The following is a 22709-nucleotide window of genomic DNA, read 5'->3' on the forward strand; positions in this document are numbered from 1 at the left end:
AACTGCTGTAGTCCCTGCTGCTGTCATCACAGCTCCTTAGTTTGTGTATTTGTTCTTCTGTCTGGTCCTCAGGTGCGCTCTCACCGTGACTACTGGAGCCTCTGCCAGCGCACTAACGACGCCTCCTGCTGCCCCAGCTGGACTCTTGGTAACTACATCGCCGTCCTGACCAACAGGTCGTCCTGCCAGAAGATTACAGAGCGAGATGTATCGCACACGCTCAAGATACTGCGCTCGTGCGCTAAGTATTACCACAATGGCACCCTCGGGCCTGATTGCTGGGACATGACCCTGAAACGCAAGGATCAGCTGAAGTGTGCCGGTGTGCCCCGGAAGTGCACCAAGTACAACGCCGTCTACCAGATCCTTCACTTCCTGGTGGACAAGGACTTCCTCAGTCCCAAGAGCCTGGAGTACCCCCCACCTGTGCTCAAGTACAGCATGCTGTTCTCCCCCACAGAGAAAGGAGAGTCCATGATGAACATCTACTTGGACAATTTTGAGAACTGGAACTCCACTGACGGCATCACCACTGTCACGGGTATCGAGTTCGGCATCAAGCATGACCTCTTTCAGGACTACCTCCTGACGGACACGGTGTACCCCGCCATAGCCATAGTCATCGTCCTGCTGGTCATGTGTGTGTACACGCGCTCGGTCTTCATCACTCTAATGACAATAATAGCCATCATTAGTTCTCTCATTGTGTCGTATTTCCTGTACCGCATGGTCTTCAACTTTGAGTTCTTCCCCTTCATGAACCTCACAGCCCTCATCATCCTGGTGGGCATCGGCGCCGACGACGCCTTTGTCCTCCGCGATGTCTGGAACTACACCAAGTTTGACAAGCCTCATGCCGAGTTGGCAGAGACGGTCAGCGTGACCTTGCAGCACGCAGCCCTGTCAATGTTTGTCACCAGCTTTACCACCGCGGCTGCTTTTTACGCCAACTACGTCAGCAACATCACTGCAATACGCTGCTTCGGCGTCTACGCGGGGACCGCCATTTTAGTTAACTATATTCTCATGGTGACATGGCTCCCGGCTGTGGTGGTGCTCCATGAGCGCTACCTACCAGATGTGTTGCCCTGCTCGAAGCCGCCACCCCAGCAGGGTGGCTGCTGCACCCGCATGTTCTGGGCCGCCCTTTGCCAGAAGGTCAGCAAGTGCCTGTTTACAGTCTCTGAGGTGTCCAGGATCTTCTTTGAGAAGGTCCTGCCCTGCATCGTCATCAGGCTACGCTACCTCTGGCTCTTCTGGTTCCTTGCTCTCACAGTGGGCGGGGCATATGTGGTTTGTGTCAACCCAAAGATGAAGCTCCCATCTCTGGAGCTGGCGGAGTTCCAGGTCTTCCGCTCCTCACACCCTTTTGAGCGCTACGATGCAGAGTACAAGAAGCTGTTCATGTTTGAGAGGGTTCATCATGGAGAAGACCTCCACATGCCCATCACCATCATCTGGGGTGTGACGCCTGAGGATAACGGGGACCCCCTAAATCCCAAAAATAAGGGAAAGTTGATGCTGGATACGAGCTTCAACATCGCCAGTCCAGCTGCTCAGCAGTGGATCCTCAATTTCTGCCAGAAACTGAGAAGCCAGAGCTTCGTTTTCCAGCCTGACGAGCGGGACTTCACCAGCTGCTTCATTGAGACCTTCAAGCAGGTCAGTGAGGCCGAAGATGAGCATTTACTAAAGTAACGATGCTCTCGGTCGAATAATTGAATTACTGACTAATATATGATAACACAGTCAGCCTCTCAGAGGTTCAGGGGGGCCCGGTGAATCATGAAGTTGATACCTGAGACTTTCCCTCAGTCAGGGGGGGTTTGGGGGGTAGAACTGAAATGTATTAAAACATCAGAAATCTGACGTATCTTTCAATATACGTGTCCTTTTAAAACAACACAATTTTCTTTTTTTTTTTAATATATATAGTTTTTGGATTAAATTTCTATTCAATTTCAGATTACAAAACACAAAATGCTGGGGAAAATTATTTTAAAAAACCGTGTGTGCGTGGTTGTGTGTTTGTTTGTTTATTGATATCAGCTTGAACCGTCTCTGATTTCAACAGTGGATGGATAACCGGGACTGCGAGGAGGCCTCGGTCTACCCCTGCTGTCAGTCCACCTTCCCCTACAAGCAGGACGTCTTTGAGTTGTGCATCAAGAGAGCCATCATGGAGCTGGATCGGAGCACCAGCTACCACCTGGACGGCAAGACCCCCGGGCCTCGCTTCGACATCAACGACACCATCAGAGCCATAGTCTTAGAGTTCCAGAGTACCTATCTCTTCACGCTGGCCTATGAGAAGATGCACCACTTCTACCGTGAGGTAGGACTTGAAGTACTAGTACACAATTCCATGACTGTTAATAAACAGACATCTGTTGAAATTTAAACTTTTCCTGAACGTAAACGAAATCAAACAGTTTGCGTCTCACCTTCTTCTGGTCCTTCATCCTCCTCTCAGCGTGATCCCACACCTGGAAATGCCTGCCTAAAATGTCATTAAGTGTATAATGAGACTCCAAGGAGGGAGACCTCCTCCCGTGTCCGTCCTTTCAGATTACATCCATGCACCCCCACGCTTGACTTGATCTGAAGAGCCGAGTTCTTTCTTTTTTTCCTTTCCTGCAATCAATGAAAGCTTGACAACTGAAGTTTAGTCAAATATTACAGGGCGGCTCGACTTCCTTCTCTTTTTGGCACAGATGTTAGCCGCAACCTGCTGTACCGTACTAACTGCGGTTGTGTTTTCGTCCTAGGTGGACACCTGGATAACCGAGGAGCTGCGCTACGCCCCAGCAGGCCTCAGCCACGGCTGGTTTGTCAGCAACTTGGAGTTTTACGACCTGCAGGACAGTCTATCTGATGGTACTCTGGTTGCCATGGCACTGTCGGTGGCTGTGGCCTTCAGCGTCATGCTGCTGACCACTTGGAATGTTATCATCAGTCTGTACGCCATCCTGTCAATAGCCGGGACCATATTTGTCACCGTGGGCTCCCTGGTGCTTCTGGGTTGGGAGCTGAATGTCTTGGAGTCTGTCACCATTTCCGTGGCAGTGGGGCTGTCAGTGGACTTCGCTGTCCACTACGGCGTGGCCTACCGGCTCGCTCCAGAGCCCGACCGAGAGGGAAAGGTCATTTTCTCTCTAAGCCGCATGGGCTCTGCCATCGCTATGGCCGCGCTGACCACCTTCGTAGCCGGGGCCATGATGATGCCGTCCACTGTACTGGCCTACACCCAGCTGGGGACCTTTATGATGATCATCATGTGCATCAGCTGGGCCTTCGCCACTTTCTTCTTTCAGTGCATGTGCCGTTGCCTTGGACCCCAGGGCACCTGTGGCCAGATCCCGCTGCCCAGAAAGCTGCAGTGTCAGGCTTTCTCCGAGGTCCCATCCACAAGCCCCTCCCCTCAAGGGAAGAGCTCTGGCCTGGGGAAGTACCAGCTGGATGGCAAGGACGGGGAGGTGGAGCACTATGAGTTGGAGCCCTTAGCATCCAGCCAGAACACTGAGGAGAAACCTCCAGAGAATCCTGAGGTTTGTGCTCAGCTGTACAATGGCGTCCCCCACAGCGACCCCTACTCGTACGTCCATTATAGGAGCAAAAGTGGTACCATCAGAAGTGGCGCTGAGAACGGGCTTGTAAACACACTGGGCAGCCCACCGTCCAGGAGCCAGTACGCTCAGGACACCAACTGCACATGTGGAGACCCTCATGCTCCTCACCTGCCGCAGCAGTGGACCCCCCACCCCTGCCCTCGACCTCTCCAGGACTCACACTCTTGCCCCTCCAGCCCTCAGCCCCCCCAGCTCTCAGGAACAAGCCCAAGCAAACAGAATGCACCTACAAACTTGGACCCGGTCTACACACATTTGGACTGCTGCATGCACTATGTCCACTGTCCCCCGTCCCACTTCCACCACTACACCCCGGCGAGGGTCCTGGCAAGGCAAGGACCCTCCCACAGCTGCCATCTCAGGAAGTACTGTGTCCACCCTGCCAGCCTGCAGGCGGCCTCAGCCAGAGACCAGAGACCCCCGACGTCAACCCAGGACGCCGGCCAGGCTCCTGGCTCGGCTCCTGCCATACAAGGCCATAGTCACAGTCCAGACCTGAGTCCCGCAAACCTCGACAGAAGCCAGAACAGCAGCACACTGTCCCCAACACAACCTCAGACTCAGTGCCCCTCCCCCTCATCGTCACTGTCCAGTCAAGAGAGGCTGAGGGGGAGGGACGAGAACCATTGCTGTGGTGATAACCACGTGTCCGTCATAAGCTCAGGAACAACAGCGCACATGGATGATTGCTGTAAACTCCCCAGCAGCCAGGAGAAGCCGGGGAGTTTTCCTGCCTCACGGGACCAAAGTGTCAAAAAGAGCAAGCAGGCCTCAAAAAGAGAGCGTGCGGCGTCCGCCTCACCAAAGAGGCGGTACTGCTTTGACAGGACGTTGAAGGTGAAGTGCAGTTCAGCTTCAGAGTTTAACGTGCCAAAAACTGAAACCAGAGTGCCTCCTATTGCAATAAACACCGATCCTTCCTTGGAAAGCTTGTGTTGACAGCAGCAAACATGGCCGCACACGTGGAAGGGACGTCCTGGAATGTTTGTCATCACGGAAACCTAAAAGACTTCAGACATTTTAACAGTTGGCCAACAAAGTGTTAAATGTTTTCGTACTGCAGCCATTTGCACAGGCAGGAAGTCGTACAGCATCTTTTAATGCAATATTTTTTTGTGCTTATCATTAAAATCAGATAAGAACACGTGAACCTCAACGAATGTGCCGCATGTTCCCGGTTGTTGGAAATGGAAATGGTTGTCTGACACTTGTGGGAGTGTTGAATTCTCAGCGTGCTTCTCTGTTCAAGTCACCACACGCCTCCGCTAAAAGATCAACTGTACGATTAAAATGTCTTTTTTATCACCATTGTGTGCTGGTGCGTGCTCCTCTCGTCTGAGTTCACATGTCCAGACCATGAAATGGTTTTGGGGGGGGGCGGTTGCACCTGTTGCAGATGCCTCTCTGATATCTTCCACATCTGGCAGCAGGAATCACCTGGATTGTGCCTGGTGTTCCTGGCTCAAGTCCACAGGCAACATTCCTGTTCTGATGCTGCTGCGTTTGGAAGGGAAGATGGAGGCGATGAGGAGGTGATGGGGGGGGGGGTGCAGCAGGGTCGCGTGGTTCCTTTTATTAAATCAGCTGCTGAAGAACAAAACTCCCTTTTCAGGGCTGTTGAGGCTTTAATGAAGGAGGTGACGCTGCGGCACCCACAACTAAGATGGCCGCCGTCCAGCTGGTGACATGGTTCACTCCTGTCCTCTCGTGTCTGCTGGTGAAACAAACACACCGGCTCTTCTGCCTCCTGTCCACTTATTCTGAGAATTTAAAAGTCACGAGAAGTGTTAATGAAATTAACAATAAATAGAAGACTGTTTATTACAAAATAAAATCGTTTCAGCATTAAATATGTAAATTATCTTACAAAAACAAAGCCTACAAGCCATGAGGAGGCTGCACGCAGGACCGACGCGTCCACGCGGGAGACTTGTTAGACAGAAGGAATCCACCTCCACAACGTCCGTTAGCAGGTGTGGTTTATTCACTGCACGACTTACTCAGACAATGCAGAAGGTCAAAGCTGGCAGGCTCCGCCCATACCAAACACACCTGATGGTCACCGGAAGCCCAGAGCTGAAATAGACAGGTAACCAATTTCCTCCACACTCACAGGTTGAGCCACCTACTGGGCAGCATGGGTAATGCATCTGAGGCACAATGCAGACCGGAAGAAATGAAATATTCGCTGTGGCACAGAAGCGGAGGTTGGCTCCAACGAGACTAAGACCAAGTCAATCATGAGCTTTTTTAACGGACAACACCAGGAAATGTCAAAGGGGTTTACGAAGAGTCCAGTGCGTTTTTGTACATTTACGTTTAAGTATATTGAGTATTTGTAAAACATGGAATGCGTTTTCTAAGAAACGTTGCTGGATTTACAAACAATGAATGCAAGCGTGCAGCAGTCATTGCTCTGTCCTCTTAGCTATTTGAGATGGTTTGGTTTTTGTTTTTGATTCATTTGCATAGTTGTTGTCTCTATTGGCCGTTAAAAGTTCAAATCATTAATTTGTTTTTAAAAAAAAAAGCCTAAATGAATTAACCCATTTAATGATTTTTAAATGACTCTTCTTTTTGTGACTTGAGTGGTCCTCCGTACGCACAAGCAGATTTTCCGAAGGCTTCACCTTCAGAGGTGATGAAAGGGCCACGTCAGGCCTACAGCTTTCACGCGCTGCCCCCTACAGGCCACAAGGGTTCATGACGCGTTCATTCGGCAGTGTGGCTGTGGAGGAAGACTTCCTGCCTGTCGGCTGGGACGGTTCTACGCCAGCAGAGGAGCAGTTTGTCCTCTCCCTCGTGTTGACATGTCAAGTTTAATTTACTGTCCTATTTTGCTTCAGATCGCAGCTGCAGACGTGCAGCTCCTGTGGAAACACGATTAACTCATCAGCGGGCTTTCACTTCAGTGTGAACTGCTACTTTTCTACCACAGCCCTGCCTCAGAAAACGAAGGGATGCTGCCGAAAGCCTCGTCTCCAGGCAGGAATTCAAGTGTCGGAGAGGAAAAGTACCACTGTGGTTTTGCTGTGTAATTCCTGTTCTTTCCTCTTCCCCGTCAACGCCTCTCAACCCTAAAACAAACTTCAGCAAACAAACAAGGCCTGTAAAACACATCAGACGGGCCCAGCGCGCGCCCACCGGGCTCCCTGGGTTCTACACATCTTATTTTGGATCCTCCAGATCCGCGTGTGTTCCTCCTTTATTCCCCTCCTCGGCTCAATCGTGAAGAGCGTTGCCTCCGAGGACCCTCCCGGCCTGCATGGGCGCTCCTCTAATGATGTTTGCTCCCACAGAGGTCAAATATTAGCAGTGGGGGCCTTTACTTCACCTCCCTGTGGGGGGCCTCGCCAGCATGTGCGTCTGTTGTCGGCTCCACTGGCCTGAAATAACCGAAGTTTGTTGACAGGGTCAACATTTGCCTCCATTTTCAAATTAGATTTCAGAGGAAACGCAGAACCGGAACAGATTTATGGGAGAGAAGCGGGTTTGTCCTTTGCTGTTGTTTGAGGAGGAGAAGCTGAAGATGATTTAGTTTCTCGCCTCGTTAATCCCTCGAGCTCCAAAGACACGAAGCGAGCAGATGAGGGAGCACGTGGGTAAATAACACCGTCACGTGATCGGAGTGCCCGTCGTCGGGCCTCCGGAGGACCTTCCTCAAACTCACCATCAGAAGGTTTTCATAGGAAATCAGTAGAAACAGCAAATTAGCCCACAATGCTACGAACCCTAAAGTCGTTGAATCAAAGGGACGTTGCCACTCTTGGAATTAAAGCCACCAGCCGCGAGGACCGCCGCAGCCCCGTCCTCCCGCCTCCCTCCTCGACTGATCAATGCTTAAAATGATGAAAAATTAAAAAAAAAACAATTTAGTTCTAAGTCTAAGAATTCAAGAAAGTTATGACCACACATATTTAGATTTAATAACTTCATTATTTTATGGGAGAAAGAATTGTATCCTACTTTAAAAAAATAAATAAAGTCACAAGAACACAAAACCTTCTCTGGGACTCCAACCGGATTTGGTTGTTTTTCAAACTTAAACGTGGACCACAGCTGAAATGTGGTTTTGGGAAATAAAAGGACTGGACAATCATCTTTTTTGGTTGCTGTTCACGGATATATCACGTTTTAATCAGAGTTTGGTAAGAATCGAAATCCCAGAGGTGAAGTGGTGCAGAACAAAAAGCAGCTGGGCAGATGTGCACGTCGCCCTGTGCTCAGATTAATGGACTGTCCGCAGTGCATGAGCAGCAGGAGGCTGCAGCCTCCCAGCAGCGGGCTCTCAAAGGCTGAGAGGCTGCAGGCGGCCGGGCCAACGGACGGAAGCTCTCCTCCGCCCGGCAGCTTCCTGTTTTCAGCCTCCCGGCAGTTAAAAGAAACCGAGGGATCATCAAGTCCCTCTCATCTCGCATCCGACGAAGCCACGCGTGATTAACAGTTCCCGACGAGAGTGAGACAGCGCGCCACACCCAGAATAATTACAACAGTTGTGATGTGGTGAGGGTCCAAGTCTCTCCAGGGGTCACACATGGACGAAGGAACAGACAGCAAACGCCATCTAGTGGTTACCACCGGTAGCACGGCTCTGATGGAGTTCAACTTCCAAGCTTTCCTGACACCAATGATTGTACCATGACGTCATATTAAATAAAAATCGTTTATTTTTAATCCACATCACTTTGGAAGAGGTCTTAGGTGACAACTTCTGTCACGTAAAGCAATCGCAGGTTTAGTTTCTTTTTCTTTTGGCAGCCCAATAGGACCAGCAAATAAATCCTCATAGATTGTGAGAGAAGCTTCACACAGGCTCGGCTTCCATGATGGGACGTTTTTCTACAATCTTACCTTTTAACAGTTCTAATTTCCAGATCGTACAGTGCAAACTAGCCCATTAAGCAACAGTGTCAAGGAAATGGAATATTGGAGATCATTACTGCCTCGTTAGTACGCTTGATTATTTTACTCTCAAGCCATCAGTTTAATCACATATAGACAATGATTTCTGATTGGTTCACGGGTTTACAGGTTTCTGCCTGTGCTGCCCTTTCTTCTTCAAATTTAGTTGAATCGGAGTCATTTTCCTCTCTCAGCGGTTCAGCGAGGTGCTCCTCTCGGCTGGAGAAGCTTTTCTTTTCGTCTCAGTTCACACTGCGGCTCGGATGTCCTGGAGCTGGACTGCGTTCTCTGGCTGAGGTAGAACCTCGGGCCTTGCTTTCTCCTCTGTGGGCCTCTTCAGCTCGGTGTCTTTGAGTATCTGAGAGACGAGCCGCTCGTAGAACCACTCCAGGTCCTGGGGGTCCTCAGGCCAGATCAGGTACTCCCTCCTCTGGACAAACGCTCTCACTGCATTGTACCTCACCAGCTGGTAGTGGGCCACCTGACCGCCACATCACGTTGGCAAAGACTTTCATCAGCAGGGAAGAAGTGACATCATAACATGCAAACACTGGCGTTGCCTCTGATTTCTGTGTGTCTACTCTATTATTTTACATATGTGTGCTGTTTCTTGGACTGTTTACACATGTGTACATATATGTGCAAAAGTATATATATGTATATTTATATGTGCATATGTATATTTTTTATATATATATACATATGTATATATATATATATATATATATATATATATATATATATATATATTTTGACTGGAATTTCTTTTATTTTTTCAACTAGCATCTTGACTAGAACTCCCTGGGTAGAGACTTTCCTGGATAAATAACAGGCACACAAACAAAAGCTTGAAGTTCGCACCAGTAAAACCAGCTGCACTGGTGTTTGGTGGTTGAAGCACAGCTGCAGTTTTCTGCTAATTGTAAGATAAATGTGTACTTGAATCTGTATAAGCTGGGGAGCAGGAAGTGTGTACTGAACTGTCTCTTATTTCTATAACAAATGTCTGTCCATCAGTCTCTTCCCTTTCTCTCTCTCTTTATCTCTGTCCCTCTCTTTCCTTCTGCATAAATGTCTTCCTCCATTATCTGTCTTTGTCTCTGCCCTGCTCTCCTGCTCTCTTTCCCCCCAACCGGTCAGAGCAGAAGGCCGGCACCACTGATCCTGGATCTGCTCCACGTTCCTGCCTGTTAAGAGGAAGGTTTTCGTCGCCACTGTTGCAGGATGTGCTGCTGATGGAGAACTGTTGGGTGTAGATTCATTGAAGGAGTGAGGTACTGGACCTGCTCTACTGGTAAAGAGTCAGGAGGGAACTTTTGTTGTGATTTGGCGCCACACAAATAAAACTGACTTGACTTCTAAGAGAAATGACCACAATTACTGCCATGACTCCAGAGGGAGGGCAAAGTTCAGCAGGGTGATACTCACCTTCCCCACCACCACCATGATCAAGACGTTCTTGAGCTCCTCCAGCATCCGGCTCTGGGCCAACGTGAATACCTCCAGACACCAGCCATCTAAAAGAGGGAGCAGCCATTGAGCTAGCGCTAGCTAGAACGTTAGCTTGAGAATCCTCAAGAACACATGATAGAATCCTCGCAGCCCAACAGGGTTTTGTAATAAATTGAGTCAGTCAGACACCTGCCATGAGTTCATAAAGATTTTGAATTGATCAGAGCTATGAGTTGAGGTCAGTCAGTCAGTCTGTTGGGTACAAACGTGGCCTTGAGAAAAGGTCCAGTTGAGCTTGCATCAAAACACTGGTGTTGGAGGGGTGCGAGAACAGAGGCTTTCATTTTTACTGGGTATGTACCAGGGACAGTGTTCATCAAGCAATAGTCAGACTGTAAGTAATCCAGAGTTAGCCTAAATGGCTAATCTTCATCTTCTGCCCCCACCAGGATGTATCAAACAAAACCTGAACGTTACTGACATTAAAATGCATATCAAACAAAACACAATAAATATCACAGGAGAGATTTGGAGACAGCATCACGCAGACAAAGCAACAAAAGCAGTGGAGATGTTATTACAGCCTGTACAGAACCAGCACGGTACGCATGTGGTAGGGCTCATAAGGAGATAAGGAAGAGCTTACAACTTTATGATCCACATGCTAACCAACAGGGGGCGGCATTACCAGACGGTTGGGGTGTCCAAGCCATTGAAATAAACAAGGACATGCTAAGTTCCTTAGCATAATTCAGAGGAAGAAGTTTCTCTATTTAATTGTTCTTTAAATTCCTTTGTTCACCTATAGAGAGCTTGGTTGGTGACCAGGGCCGGATATCCATACAGGCGCTTTTACTGATACCTGCATGTCAGTGTTGTATCGCATAATAATACTTTTTTGGATTGCAATTACAGTCATTGATCCATCCATCCATTTTCTACTGCTTATCCTGTTAAGGGTCGTTCGGGGGCGGGGTGGGTGGAGCCTATCCCAGCAGCCTTTGGGCAAGAGGCGGGGCTCACCCTGGATGGGCCGCCAGTCCATGGTAGGGCCAACACATATAGACAGACAACCATTGGCTCTCACAGCCACACCCTACGGTCAATTTAGAGTCTGGATTAACCTGGTCCCCTCTTGATGTCTTTGGGGGGCCGGTCGCGGCCGAACCTGCTGGTGGACACCAGAGGTGAGGGGAGCCATCAGGCTGAAGAAGGAGGCCTAAATTCGGGCGTGGGAGGAGTTTGGTGAGGCCATGGAGAACGACTATCAGTTGGCTCCAAAAAAGGTTCTGGCAAACTGTCCATCGCCTGCAGGGAGGAAGGCAGCAACTTGCCCACATTGTTTACAGTGGGGACGGGAGGCTGCTGATGTCAACTGGGGAGATGATTGGATGGTGGAAGGAACAACTCCTCAATCCCACCAACATGTATTCCATGGAGGAAACAGAGTTGGGGGAGTACTGGGGGGGGGGTCATCCAATCTCCAGGGCAAAAATTGCCAGGGCAGTGAGGACTCCACAGTGGCAGAGCTCCGGGGGTGGATGAGATCCACCCTGTGTATCTCAAGGCTCTGGATGCTGTGGGGCTGTCTTGGTTGACACGTCTCTGCAACATTGCGTGGACATCAGGGGCGGTGCCTTTGGGGTGACAGACCAGGGTGGTGGTCCCCATCTTTAAGAAAGGGGACCAGACGGTGTATTCCAACTATTGGGGTATCACATTCCTCAGCCTATCTGGAAAGGTCTACGCCAGGGTACGGGAGAGGAGGGTCAGGGCGATAGTAAAACCTCAGATCAAGGAGGAGCAGTGTTGTTTTTGTCCCAGTCGTGGAACTGTGGATCAGCTCTTCACCCTCACTAGGGTGCAGGAGGGGGCATGGGAGTTTCCCCAACCAGTCCACATGGGTTTTGTGGATCCGGAGAAGACCATGTTCCCAGGGGCACCTTGCGGGGGGTACTCCGGAAGTATGGGGTGGATGGACCCTTACAAAGGGTAATTCAGTCTCTCTGCTGGAGGAGAGAGAGTCTGCTTAGCATTGCAGTAAGTTGGACTTGTTCTCGGTGAGGATTGGACTCCGCCAAGGCTGCCCTTTGTCACCGGTTCTGTTCATATCTTTTATGGACAGAATTTATAGGCAGTGGAGGGGGTCGAGTTTGGTGATGTTGTCCTCTTAGCTCCGTCAAGCCACAACCTGCAGCTCATGATGGGGCAGTTCGCATCCGAATATGAAGTGGCAGGGAAGAGAATCAGCACCCCCAAGTCTGAGGCCATGGTCTTCAGCCGACTCCAGGTCAGGGGGGAAGTCCTGCCTCAAGTTTAAGTATCTTGGGGTCTTGTTCATGAGTGAGGGTGGGATGGAGCGGGAGATTGACAGGCGGATTGGGGCGGCGTCAGCAGTGATGCGGGTGCTAAACCGGTCCGTTGTGGTAAAGAGGGAGCTTAGCCAAAAGGAGAAGCTCTCAATTTACCAGTCAATCTATGTTCCAACCCCCACCTGTGGTCATGAGCTCTGGGTAATGACCGAAAGAACGAGCTTGTGAATACAAGCGGACAAAATGAGTTTCCTCCTCAGGGTGGCTGGGCTCTCCCTTAGAGACAGGGTGAGAAGCTCAGTCATTCGGGAGGGGCTCAGAGTAGAGCTGCTGCTCCTCCATGTCAAGAGGAGTCAGTGGAGGTGGTTTGGGCATCTGGTGAGGATGCCTCCTGAACGCCTCCTTAGGGAGGTGTTCCAGGCATGTCCGACCAGGAGGAGGCCTTGGGGCCAACCCAGGACATGCTGTAGGGATCATATCTCTTGGCTGGCCTGGGAACGCCTCAGGATTCCCCCGGAAGAGCTGGCGGAAGTGGCTGGGGAGAGGACAGTCTGGGCTTCCTTGCTGAGGCTGCTGCCCCTACAACCTGAACCTGGATCAGGGGAGGACGACGAAGACGAAGAAGAAGATCAAGACGAAGACAATTCAGAACTTAATACTACTAACCAAATCATTTGATGACATAAAAGTAACAAAGTTTTATAGCCAACGGTCGTGGTGACTAAAAGAATGAGACCACAAATTGAAGCAGCCATATTGTGTTAACATTTGATCCACAAGCTGAGTTTAACTGAACTGTTGTTATTCGGCAAAAACAAAAATATGTCTTTGGTGTGTTTCCATCTACTGGTTTGAAACTAATAAACAGGCTACATAATGGTGCCAGAAGATGGTGGTGGAGGCAACGCCGTCATCTTCTGTTTGGAGGTGGAACATCCTGGAAGATGATGGCAGCAGAAACAGTTGGTCAGTTAATAATTCATTCTATATTGAGTTGCTGCAAAATTCAGGGAATTTTCAAAGTTGGAAACTTCCCATGGGAATAAACGGGAATATATGGGAATAAACGGGAATAAATCTAAAATTTACAAAATTGAAGGTTGGCCCTTGACAGGGAATTTAAATATAGTTGGGGAAAATATATTGTAGCATAATCTTGACTAAAACAACCAGATTTAATGCAAGTACACTTGAATATCTATGCTATTTCTCAATCACATGCACACAGCACACTGCTTACTGCAGGGCTATTGAGGCCACGCCCCCTACATGCACTGTGCATTCCTCCATCACATGCACACATGATTTCTTGAGCCCTGAAGGCCACACTTTTGAGCTCAAAGCACAAGACACAGGGTTAGGGTAAATATATTTGATCTATAATGGTATTAATGTTTAACTTGCAAATTTTAAATAAAAATGTATTTATACAGTAGCTAGCCAGCTGGTAAATTAGGAGCTAAACGTTAGTTAGCTAGCACCAGTTCATTGACCACTGAAGAGGCGAGCTTATTATGCTGGTAGCGACCTCAAATGTAATGCTGTTTTCTCAGACTCCTGCAAGACGGTTTTCTGCAACCATACAAGAATTTATACATCAATTGTCAAATATTTTGAAGATCATTCCAGTTGTTTAGCTAACTATATTTCTGTTCATGCCATTGCATTTGTGTTTTTACAAGCTTTTTTGTTATTTTATTCTACAGAAAAATGCCACGTTTGCCATCTGATGTGTGGAGGCATTTCACACAATCTAGTGTTGAAGGAAAGTCTGTATGTGTGTAAATATTGTGAACGAACGAGAAGAATGCTACAAAAATGCAGCAGCATATTGCAAAGTGCCAAAAATTTCCTCAAGGCTCAAAACATTCAAACCTAAGGCTCTTTGAGCCTGACACAGAGCCTGGACAGTGACACCGAGGGGGAGAAGTTGGAGTCGGATGCTGAGGAGGTGAACATGTCGGATGTTGATGAGGACCAGGAAGAGGCCATTGCCTAAGCTTGAGAGAAGAGGCTTTTGTTTTACATTTTGAATTGGGACGGGGGGGGGGGGGGGGTAGTCTACGTTTTTGATTGGGTTGGTGGGTAATATTTTACCCAACATTCATGTTTTTTTGTTCAGTAAAAAAATTGATTGTTCATACAAGAATTAAAACTTGATAAAGTTCTACTCAAATAAACCTGTTTAAATGTCATGTTTTTTTAATTGTATTATTTTGCATGGATGTCTGCTTATGACAAAATAAAATGTTTACATTTATGTTTGGATATGATACAATTTTGTTTGAATTAACCCCAATTTCCAGTTAATTCCCATAAATTACCAATTATTCCCATAAATTACCATAATTCCCATGGAAAGTTTCCGATTTGGAATATTTCCAAAATTCCCCAGCTTAACTTCCCATGGAAAGTTTCTGGAAATTTACCAGAAATTTACTGGAAATTTTCCACCCCTTTGCAACCCTAGTAGAAATGCTGAGTTTGTCTGCCACTTCTCACATGTACTCTCTGTCAAACAAGGCATAAACCCCTTCTACTGAGCTGCAACTTTTTCCAATTCCATCAGCTGTTCTTCATGCGATACTTGAAAAGGCGCTTCACAATACGTCTCTGGAATCCATGCCAATGAGACCTTCACTAACAAACCCAAACTCCAGGTTCTGTTAGCATAAGTATAGCCAATTGGCACACCTGTGGACCCTTCACATTTTCAGGAACCAATTAATATTGAGACAGGACAGACCAGTGCTAGCTTGATCAGGAGCGTATAAATGGTCTCTTTAACTAAATGAAAATCACCCAAAATCCATTTTCAAAAAAGCAGTACCTTTAAGAAACTCCTTCGAGACGATGCATACAGTCTTCCTGCTGCCCCAGATGGCATCTCGGATGTTGGAGAGGTGATCCTCGCCTGGCAGGAAGTCTCTGGCCTCAAAACAACAGCGCAGGATGTTCTCCTCTGAAAATTTGTTATCCAGCTTCTTCAGCAAAGCCACCTCCACCCACCTGTAGTCACTGTCACTAAAGCAGAGGTAGGCATCATACTGCACCTCCTCCTCGGCAACCGGAGGCTTTGGACCCTCAAGAACTCTGCCAACAATCTTTTTATAGATGATGAATATGTGCCCACGGAAATGGGCGTAACAAATCCCACAAAAGAGGACAGTGAGGACGAGGAGGGTACAGAGTATGAACAGTGCAAACTTAAGGTCCTGAACGTCTCTCTCGTCATCTTGTTCACAAGGTTCGACCATGGTGGAGTATTCTAGCAGAGGCAGGTTGTAGAGATCAGCTGGAAACTCACACTTGAACTCCTCCACCGGACTCAGGAAGGTCACATTGGTCATGTTCAGCCACATCAGGAAGCTCTCAAGATTGCAATCACAGTAGAACCGATTTACAGAAAGGCTGAGGAAGAGAAGAGACTGAAAAGTCTTTGGGTCCGGATAGGCCAAAAAGTTGTTTGAGAGGTAGAGTGTTTTTAGGCTGCTGGGAAAGACATCGGGCGGCAGGTGGGTCAAGGCATTAGACGAGAGGTCCATCTCAATTACTGAGCCAAGGCCACTAAAAATTCCTTGCGGGAGAACAGCGAGTGAGTTGAAGCTTAAATTTAGGCCCAATAGATTGTCAAGATGGTTAAACAGATCCAGGCACTGCCCCTGTGCCCATATTATCTGCAGGGAACTATCATGAAGATCCAGCACTTGCAAGCTGTTGTTGACAGGTATTGTCGTGTTTGGACCTAGATTGCACCACTTGATGAAATTACCACCAAAGTAAATATTCTGCAGATACTTGAAATGAGTTAAAACACTGTAAACATCCACCAAATTTGTCAATCTGTTTTGTGAAACATCAATGTGAGTAGTTTTCATGCCCAAGTTAGCAACACTGTATAGTGTCCACAGCCTGTTGTCACCCAGGAAGAGCACCCGTATGTTTGGTAGCAACGCGGGGGAACCCAGATCTCGCAGTGAGTTTCCTGTTAGATATAACTCTTGTAAATTGGGAAGGCCACTGAATGCTTCATGCCCCAGTGCACCGATGTGGTTATAAGACAAATCCAGAATCCAAAGCTCTGTCAGATTGGTAAATGTGTGAGAGAATATCTCTCCTAAAAGGTTGAATGACAAGTTGAGCATTCGTAAATGTCCCTGAAGACCATCAAAGGCATTGCTGTCAATCTGATTGATTTTGTTTTGGGATACATCAACTATGATGGCATTTCTTAGAGGACTAAACACTGCACTCTGCAAAGCAAATATACGGTTTTTAGCCAGATTTAAAAGTCTTAATCCACTGTACCTGAGGCCTTCAAACGTACTCTTGTCTGGATCAGGGAGGTTGGCAAATGAAAAGCCTTTGCCAATGTATCCAGAGGCTATCAACTGGTCAATCGGAGTCCCCGCTGTTGCTCTGAGAAACTGTTTCAACGTGCTCTCGTTAAACCCACTGGTGGATATGTCCAGAATTTTGATGCCCATTCCCTTAAAAGGATTTCCACATTTTTCCCAGTCAAAATCGATACTAGCCATTTTGTATAAGTTATTGGAGTCCAAGTTTAGGAATTCAAAGTACTTGCCAGTGAAACCTTCAAGGTCCTCTTCACATAATCTTTCAATCTGGTTCAACTTGAGGTTTAGGCGTGTCAGTTTAGTGAGTCCTGTAAAGAACTGTCCAGGCTGGAGTCTGACAATTTGGTTACCAAAAAGATCAAGCATTTCCAGGGACAAAAGTGGCTGTAGAAAGCTTTCTGCCAGTATGGAGTCCGTCAAACCACAGTAATCTAGAAAGAGGTTTTGTAGATTGAACAGTCCTGAAAAGGCCCTCAGCTCCAGCTGAAGGCCGATATTGTGGCCAAGGACCAGGTGTGTCAATCTTTTCTGCTTAAGGAAAGAATTGTTTCTTATCACAAGTTGCACGTGCTGCAGTCCCAGATCCAAACCTTGAAGCAGCTCAAAATCTTGGAGGGAGGTGCTGTTGATCTCACGAATGCGGTTACTCTGCAGATAGAGGTGGCTGATGTTTGGGGGCAGAGCAGGAACCCAGGAGTGGTGCTGTGCAGAACAATCTGCCACCAGCCCATATAAACTACAGGACCGGTAGCATGTGATCACCTGTGGATGAGAGGTTGACATTATTTTTCTTGCTTCTTCCCTCGTTTTCCACCAAATTCAGCCTACCAATCTGCCCTGGTCATTGCTCCATTCCTCTCTGCAACTCTAGGGAGCACCTTGGACTACCGCAGGCATCCTCCGTCACAGCTGGAGTCACAGGCCATGTGTTTTCACTTGATGGCGAGGTGTGCATGGGAGGATCATGCTACCCCCCCCCCCCCCCCCCAGTTCCCATGAACTGGTGCAATGATCAACCAGAGGAGTGCAGCAACCAGGACACATACCCTTATCCTGCTTTGCACCGTAGACACAGACAAGTGTGTCAGTATGGATGCTGACCAGGGGGCAACACTGGGAGCCAAACCAGCAAAGCTACCCCATCTAATAGGCAACACAATAGGCCGCTGCACTGCCTGGGCACCCAGGAATTATTTAGCCATGTTATTGGTGTTAGCAGTATGCATGTAGCAGAATAACTGACAGATCGTGACATACGGTATAATGTATCATTTGGTTAGCAAGGAGGAGCTCGTAGGTGCCATTTTTGCAATTGGACATACAGTAGCAAAGCTGTTTCTTCCTCGTCCAGTCATTGTGCTAAGCTAAGCTAACTGGCTCTATGTTACAGGTTCATATTCACCACACAACTGTCGTCCCTTTTCCACGAACTCAAAAACCCATCAACACCCACTAACAGCTGGCTTTTTGGGCAGTGGAAATGAGTTTAATTAGCAATCCCTGTGGGGTTAATTGACCCTGCAGTAGACAAGTGCTTATTAGCTCAGTAAGAGCCACCGTGTGCGTGTGATCAATTAAGTTCATTTTAATATCATGCTAAATTTATTATGTGTCATTCATAGTTTGAGAAATAACTAGTTAAAGTTGATTGGTGTCACACCGCGGGGAGGTGGTGGTTATTTGTCGTGTCACTTCCTGTCTTATTGGGAAATATGGACTCTCCTCTCGTTTCAGGTCACTTGCCCTTCCTCCTGTGCCAGTCTGATTGTCTGCCCCGCCCTGATTGTATCCACCTGTGTCCCCTTACCCTGAGTTTCAATAGTCTTTGTCTCCCTTTGTCTGCTGCCAGTGTGTTTCGTCCTCGTGCGTTCACCTAATCCAGAGATTCAAAGCCCTGCCACAGCCTTGATCAAGTTATGCAGCCTCGCCTGTTGTTTTCTGTTTGCATCCCCCTGAGAGAGTTTTTGGTTGTAAGTTTGATACCTTAGTCCAGGGTTAGCAGTTTCGTTTCCAGCCCTTTTTCTGTCCTCTGCTTGGAGTGATTTTTTGTTGGTTAACTTTCATAGTCCTCAGCCTCCAGTTTTCAGGAGTGCTTTTGAGTTTCCTTCATTCTGTCTTTTTTTCCTCCACAGTTGGAATGATTTTCATTTATTGATAATATTTGATAGCTTTTGTGTCTGTTTCATAGCGCTGAGTAGATTAGTTTAATTTTCAAAGCCCTTTGATTTCTCTGCTCAGAGCATCAGACAATAAAATCCCTCGCCGTGAACCCTGCATCTGTGTCCTGTACCTGAGCCTGGTCCTGTCAACTGGACTGTAACTGGACAGGACTAGACTGTAATTAAAGATTGGGTGGTAAAGATACAACAGGCTGTGTCCCACCGTTGGAATCACTTCCCGGCAGGACACCGGCACGCCACAGCCAGTTGGGAGTAAAGAGTAATCTGTTTCCATTGAGGAAAGCCTCCAGGTGCCGTTCTTTGCTTTTCTCAATGATGAAATGTTTCCAGCTGTGATAAAGTGCCTATTACAGCATGCACACTTTGCTCTCTAGCAGCCGCCATTATTTTCAAGCTAGCAGGCGCTTTTGTCACAACTTAACTCCAACCTCGATATCCTCGAAGGATGCAGACTGGTCCGCACGCTCCCTCGGACGACGCAAGGGCTATGGGCTGTTTCCCAGACAGAATACGTCCTCTTAGGTGGATGTGACATCCCATCTGGCCAGCCAGGTCAGTGGCGTGAGCGGTGTAGCACAGCAAGGTAAACAGGCCCAGCAGGCCAAGGAGCACCTAGTTTTTCTGCGGTGTGACTGCGCACAATTAAAACTTTTGAAGAACATGTTACTGTGCCTGATACTCATTAGCGGCCTTTTGACTTTGAAGGGAACACCACTACAACCTCTGGTCAGCACTGATGTAATCACAACACAAGCAAAGGCTGCACTCTGTGCCCTGCGTCCACCAGTATCCTCGGTAACTTGTCACCTCTGCCACTAACTTGTAACATCGGGTTTCAAGGAGCAAGGACTATTTATTGTAACACCACACATGTTGTCATATGAGGTGGAATGGAATGAAGTACCCAGGTAAACGTCAAGTAAATAAATTAATCAAATTAAATAACATGAAAAAAGGCACAGCACCATCTCACACCTTAACACAATACACTGACATATACACGGTAGATAGCATGTGAGCAGGCCGCAAAGTGGAGCAGTGGTCAGCACTGTCACCTCACAGCAGGAAGGTTCTGGGGTTTGAGCCCCGGCTGCAGCACGGGGTCTTTCTGTGTGAGTCTCCATGTTCTCCCTGTTCCTGCTGGGTTCTCTCTGGTACTCCAGCTTCCTCCACAGTCCAAAGACATCAAGAGGGGACCAGGTTAATTCAGACTCTAAATTGACCGTAGGCGTGGCTGGGAGAGCCAATGGTTGTCTGTCTCTATGTGTTGGCCCTGTGATGGACTGGTGACCTGTCCAGGGGGAACGCTGCTGGGATAGGCTCCACCCCCACCACCCTGAACAGAATAAGAGGTAGAAAATGGAATGGAACTTGTGAGCTCCCCTACCTGAATGTATTGAATATATACTCCAATAAAGGGAAGAGCCAGAGCTTTCATGCTGCACTTGTCCTGGCAGAGCTTCCTGGGAGAAAGTCACAAATCAGTGGGATGGAGTGGTGTGGCTCAGCGGGGCAGCTGCTCGCGAGGCTGGCCCTGGCCCAGGGAGAAAGCAGAGACTTACATCAGAAAGGAGGAAATTGCGTAAGACTGTTTGCTGTAGCAAGTTCATGGTTCACTGGGGAAGACAATCATGGCTGATATGAGCTTCAACAATCAGCCATGATTGCATTTAGCTAATAACTGGAACTATACATGCTACAATTACTGCTTATGTTTGCACTTGTGTCTATTAATGTGAGTCTGACACTCATTGCAAGAGCAGACTAAAGTTCTAGATTTCTTAGAAAATATTACATGGACTTTTAGAAAGAAAAGAATCTGACACTCCAACATAGTAACAAGGTGGAGGGTGCTGGCCGCAGAAGTGTACATGGAGAGGCACCACCAAGTGGCGGGGATAGAGTTCAGAAACATCTATGGATCAGAGCCTTGGGGCCCATGGTGCCTTAATGCAGGCCTGTATATGTGTGTGTGTGTGTGTGTGTGTATATATATATATATATATATATATATATGTATGTATATATGTATGTATATATATATATATGTATGTATATATGTATGTGTATATATATGTATGTATGTATATATATATATATATACACACACACACATACCGTATATGTATACATATACACATACATGTATATCCACTATATATAATATATGTATACGTATACATACGTATATAGTTTATATTTACATATACACACACACACACACACACACACACACACACACGCGTGGTGGACCTGCTCTCGACAGCAGCAAACTCCTCCTCTCTGGCTGCTGGTGTGTTCGGTGGCTGCGTCTCTCCCACCACTATGGTGAGACCTGCGGCTGGGAGGCGGCTGCCTCTCCGTGATGACCTGCTTGACCCCCGCTCTGTCTGTCACCGTGATTGCGGTGCATCTTCGTGATGTCAGGAGCGCCGATTATCGCACCTGCGAATAGATCGCACCTGGATAAAACCGGAAGATTTGCGGGATCAGGTATTTACCACGGTGTTCCGGCTCGTCGGACCTGCTTCCACTCAAATCTGGAGACGTGTTGAGGAAACAGCGAACCGTCGGATTGCAGCGCTCGAGTTCGCAGCGTCTCTCTGTTTGTTTCCTCCAAGAATGCTCTTGGTCTTCCTCGCGCTGCTGTGGCAGGTCGGAGAGGAATTTCTTTTCAACTTCAGGGAAGTTAACACCGCCCATCTGATCTGACCCACCTCAACAAACAACCCCCCCCCCCCCCCCCCCCCCAGAGCCACCCTCCAGGCTTCATGTATGACAGAAACATGGGAATGTGTCGCAATATCCCGAGCGAGCCAACATCCTCTTCTGAGATGCCGTCGCAGCAGTTGTGGACCTCAGGGGGCGACTTGTTGGGTTCACACTTTAAAGTTAAAATAATCACGAGTATTCGAACTTTTACGTTTACAATCACTGCTTATTCTTGAGATCCTCTTTTTTAAAAAAAAAGAAATATACACGTGACCTTTATCAGGGTCAAGAGCCATATTCCAGACATCATTCATATATAGGAAGGTATGCAGTTAAGGGTAAATAAAAATGTAAAAAAAAAAAAAAAAGCATAGCTTCAACCAATCATAGCTTCCCTGCGTGAGGCAGTAGATCACCTGTCAAGTTAAAAGATCATGTGACTTTGAACCAGTGAGAACAGGCTGGTGGGTGAGAGTGGGGGAGAGGTGCTGCTCATGTTCAGTCATGGAGGGCGGCAGCAGCAACTTCACGACTCCCTGATGAAGTTGTTCTCTTAACTACAGGTGTAGGTGCAGATTTCTGACCCTCCTCCATGTCTCCGCCTCTCCAGGCGCCTTGGATGTCGGCCAAGTTGCTCCAGAAACTCTCTCTGCTGTGAAAAACATCCAGGGTAAACTCTTGGCTATGTAAAAGAAGAGTTTAGCTAAGAAAAAAACTTTTCTGAAAACAAACATATTTCCCTTTGGAACTTGAACTGCACAAACTCTGTCTCACACTTAAAAAAAATGTGTCCAGGTTTTGTCCGGCACATCAAGACTTTAAGGCCCTCAGGTACGACAGTGTCCAGCTCCTCTGACGTGAAGTCAAGTCCAATGTCTAAAAATGTTCTGACTTCACACTTCTGCAAAGGTTTTGTTCATTTTCTGCTTTGCTTTTAATTTTGCACTGTATAACAACTTCCTCTGAGAAGTAAGACAATGACTAATTCTTTAATACCTCAACAACATCAGGAGGACAAAGAATGGACCTTCCGTTCAAATTAACGAGGTGTGGACAACAACAGCTGATCAACTAAGAACTCGTTACTGCTTTCAACAGCTGGAGGTGATGGTCGGTCAGCAACTGGAATCATTGTCATAGATTGGAAAAAACAAAACAAAAGAA

The 22709-nt window shown here is 47.5% G+C and overlaps 2 protein-coding genes and 1 long non-coding RNA gene across 6 annotated transcripts in view; 2 read left to right on the top strand and 1 right to left on the bottom strand.

Annotated features, from left to right (window-relative positions):
* disp1 (dispatched homolog 1 (Drosophila)) overlaps positions 1–4935 on the top strand; it is an 82313-nt gene extending 77378 nt beyond the window's left edge. For both annotated transcript variants that reach the window (XM_086189923.1, XM_086189922.1), the window contains 3 exons: positions 73–1662; positions 2075–2335; positions 2769–4935. In XM_086189923.1, coding sequence (XP_086046049.1) covers positions 73–1662; positions 2075–2335; positions 2769–4568 — 3651 coding nt within the window. In that variant the 3' untranslated portion in view covers positions 4569–4935. The remainder of the gene's footprint in view (positions 1–72; positions 1663–2074; positions 2336–2768) is intronic.
* Positions 4936–8277: 3342 nt separating this feature from the next.
* On the bottom strand, positions 8278–21544 carry LOC147242233 (toll-like receptor 5). 3 transcript variants are annotated; one of them, XM_086189034.1, is made up of 6 exons: positions 21335–21544; positions 20221–20367; positions 16604–17415; positions 15126–15388; positions 9960–10048; positions 8278–9012 (listed from the first exon to the last, which is right to left on the bottom strand). In XM_086189034.1, the coding sequence occupies exons 2-6, from the start codon at positions 20269–20271 to the stop codon at positions 8779–8781; spliced, it is 1449 nt and encodes a 482-aa protein (XP_086045160.1). In that variant the 5' UTR covers positions 20272–20367; positions 21335–21544; the 3' UTR covers positions 8278–8778. The 3 variants fall into 3 exon arrangements, with proteins under 3 accessions (XP_086045160.1, XP_086045159.1, XP_086045158.1); XM_086189033.1 differs by adding an exon at positions 21087–21278 and having other exon boundaries at positions 8280–9012; positions 15126–17415; positions 21358–21543; XM_086189032.1 differs by having other exon boundaries at positions 8280–9012; positions 15126–17415; positions 21335–21543.
* On the top strand, positions 10341–14015 carry LOC147242234 (uncharacterized). The gene is made up of 3 exons (XR_015110569.1): positions 10341–10377; positions 13164–13261; positions 14002–14015. It is a non-coding gene; the product is annotated as an uncharacterized LOC147242234 (long non-coding RNA).
* Positions 21545–22709: the final 1165 nt, after the last annotated feature.

This window comes from Aulostomus chinensis, chromosome 20 (genome assembly GCF_037954235.1).
Source record: "Aulostomus chinensis isolate RoL2024-O1b breed Wild chromosome 20, RoL_Achi_v1.0, whole genome shotgun sequence".
Classification (NCBI taxonomy): domain Eukaryota; kingdom Metazoa; phylum Chordata; class Actinopteri; order Syngnathiformes; family Aulostomidae; genus Aulostomus; species Aulostomus chinensis.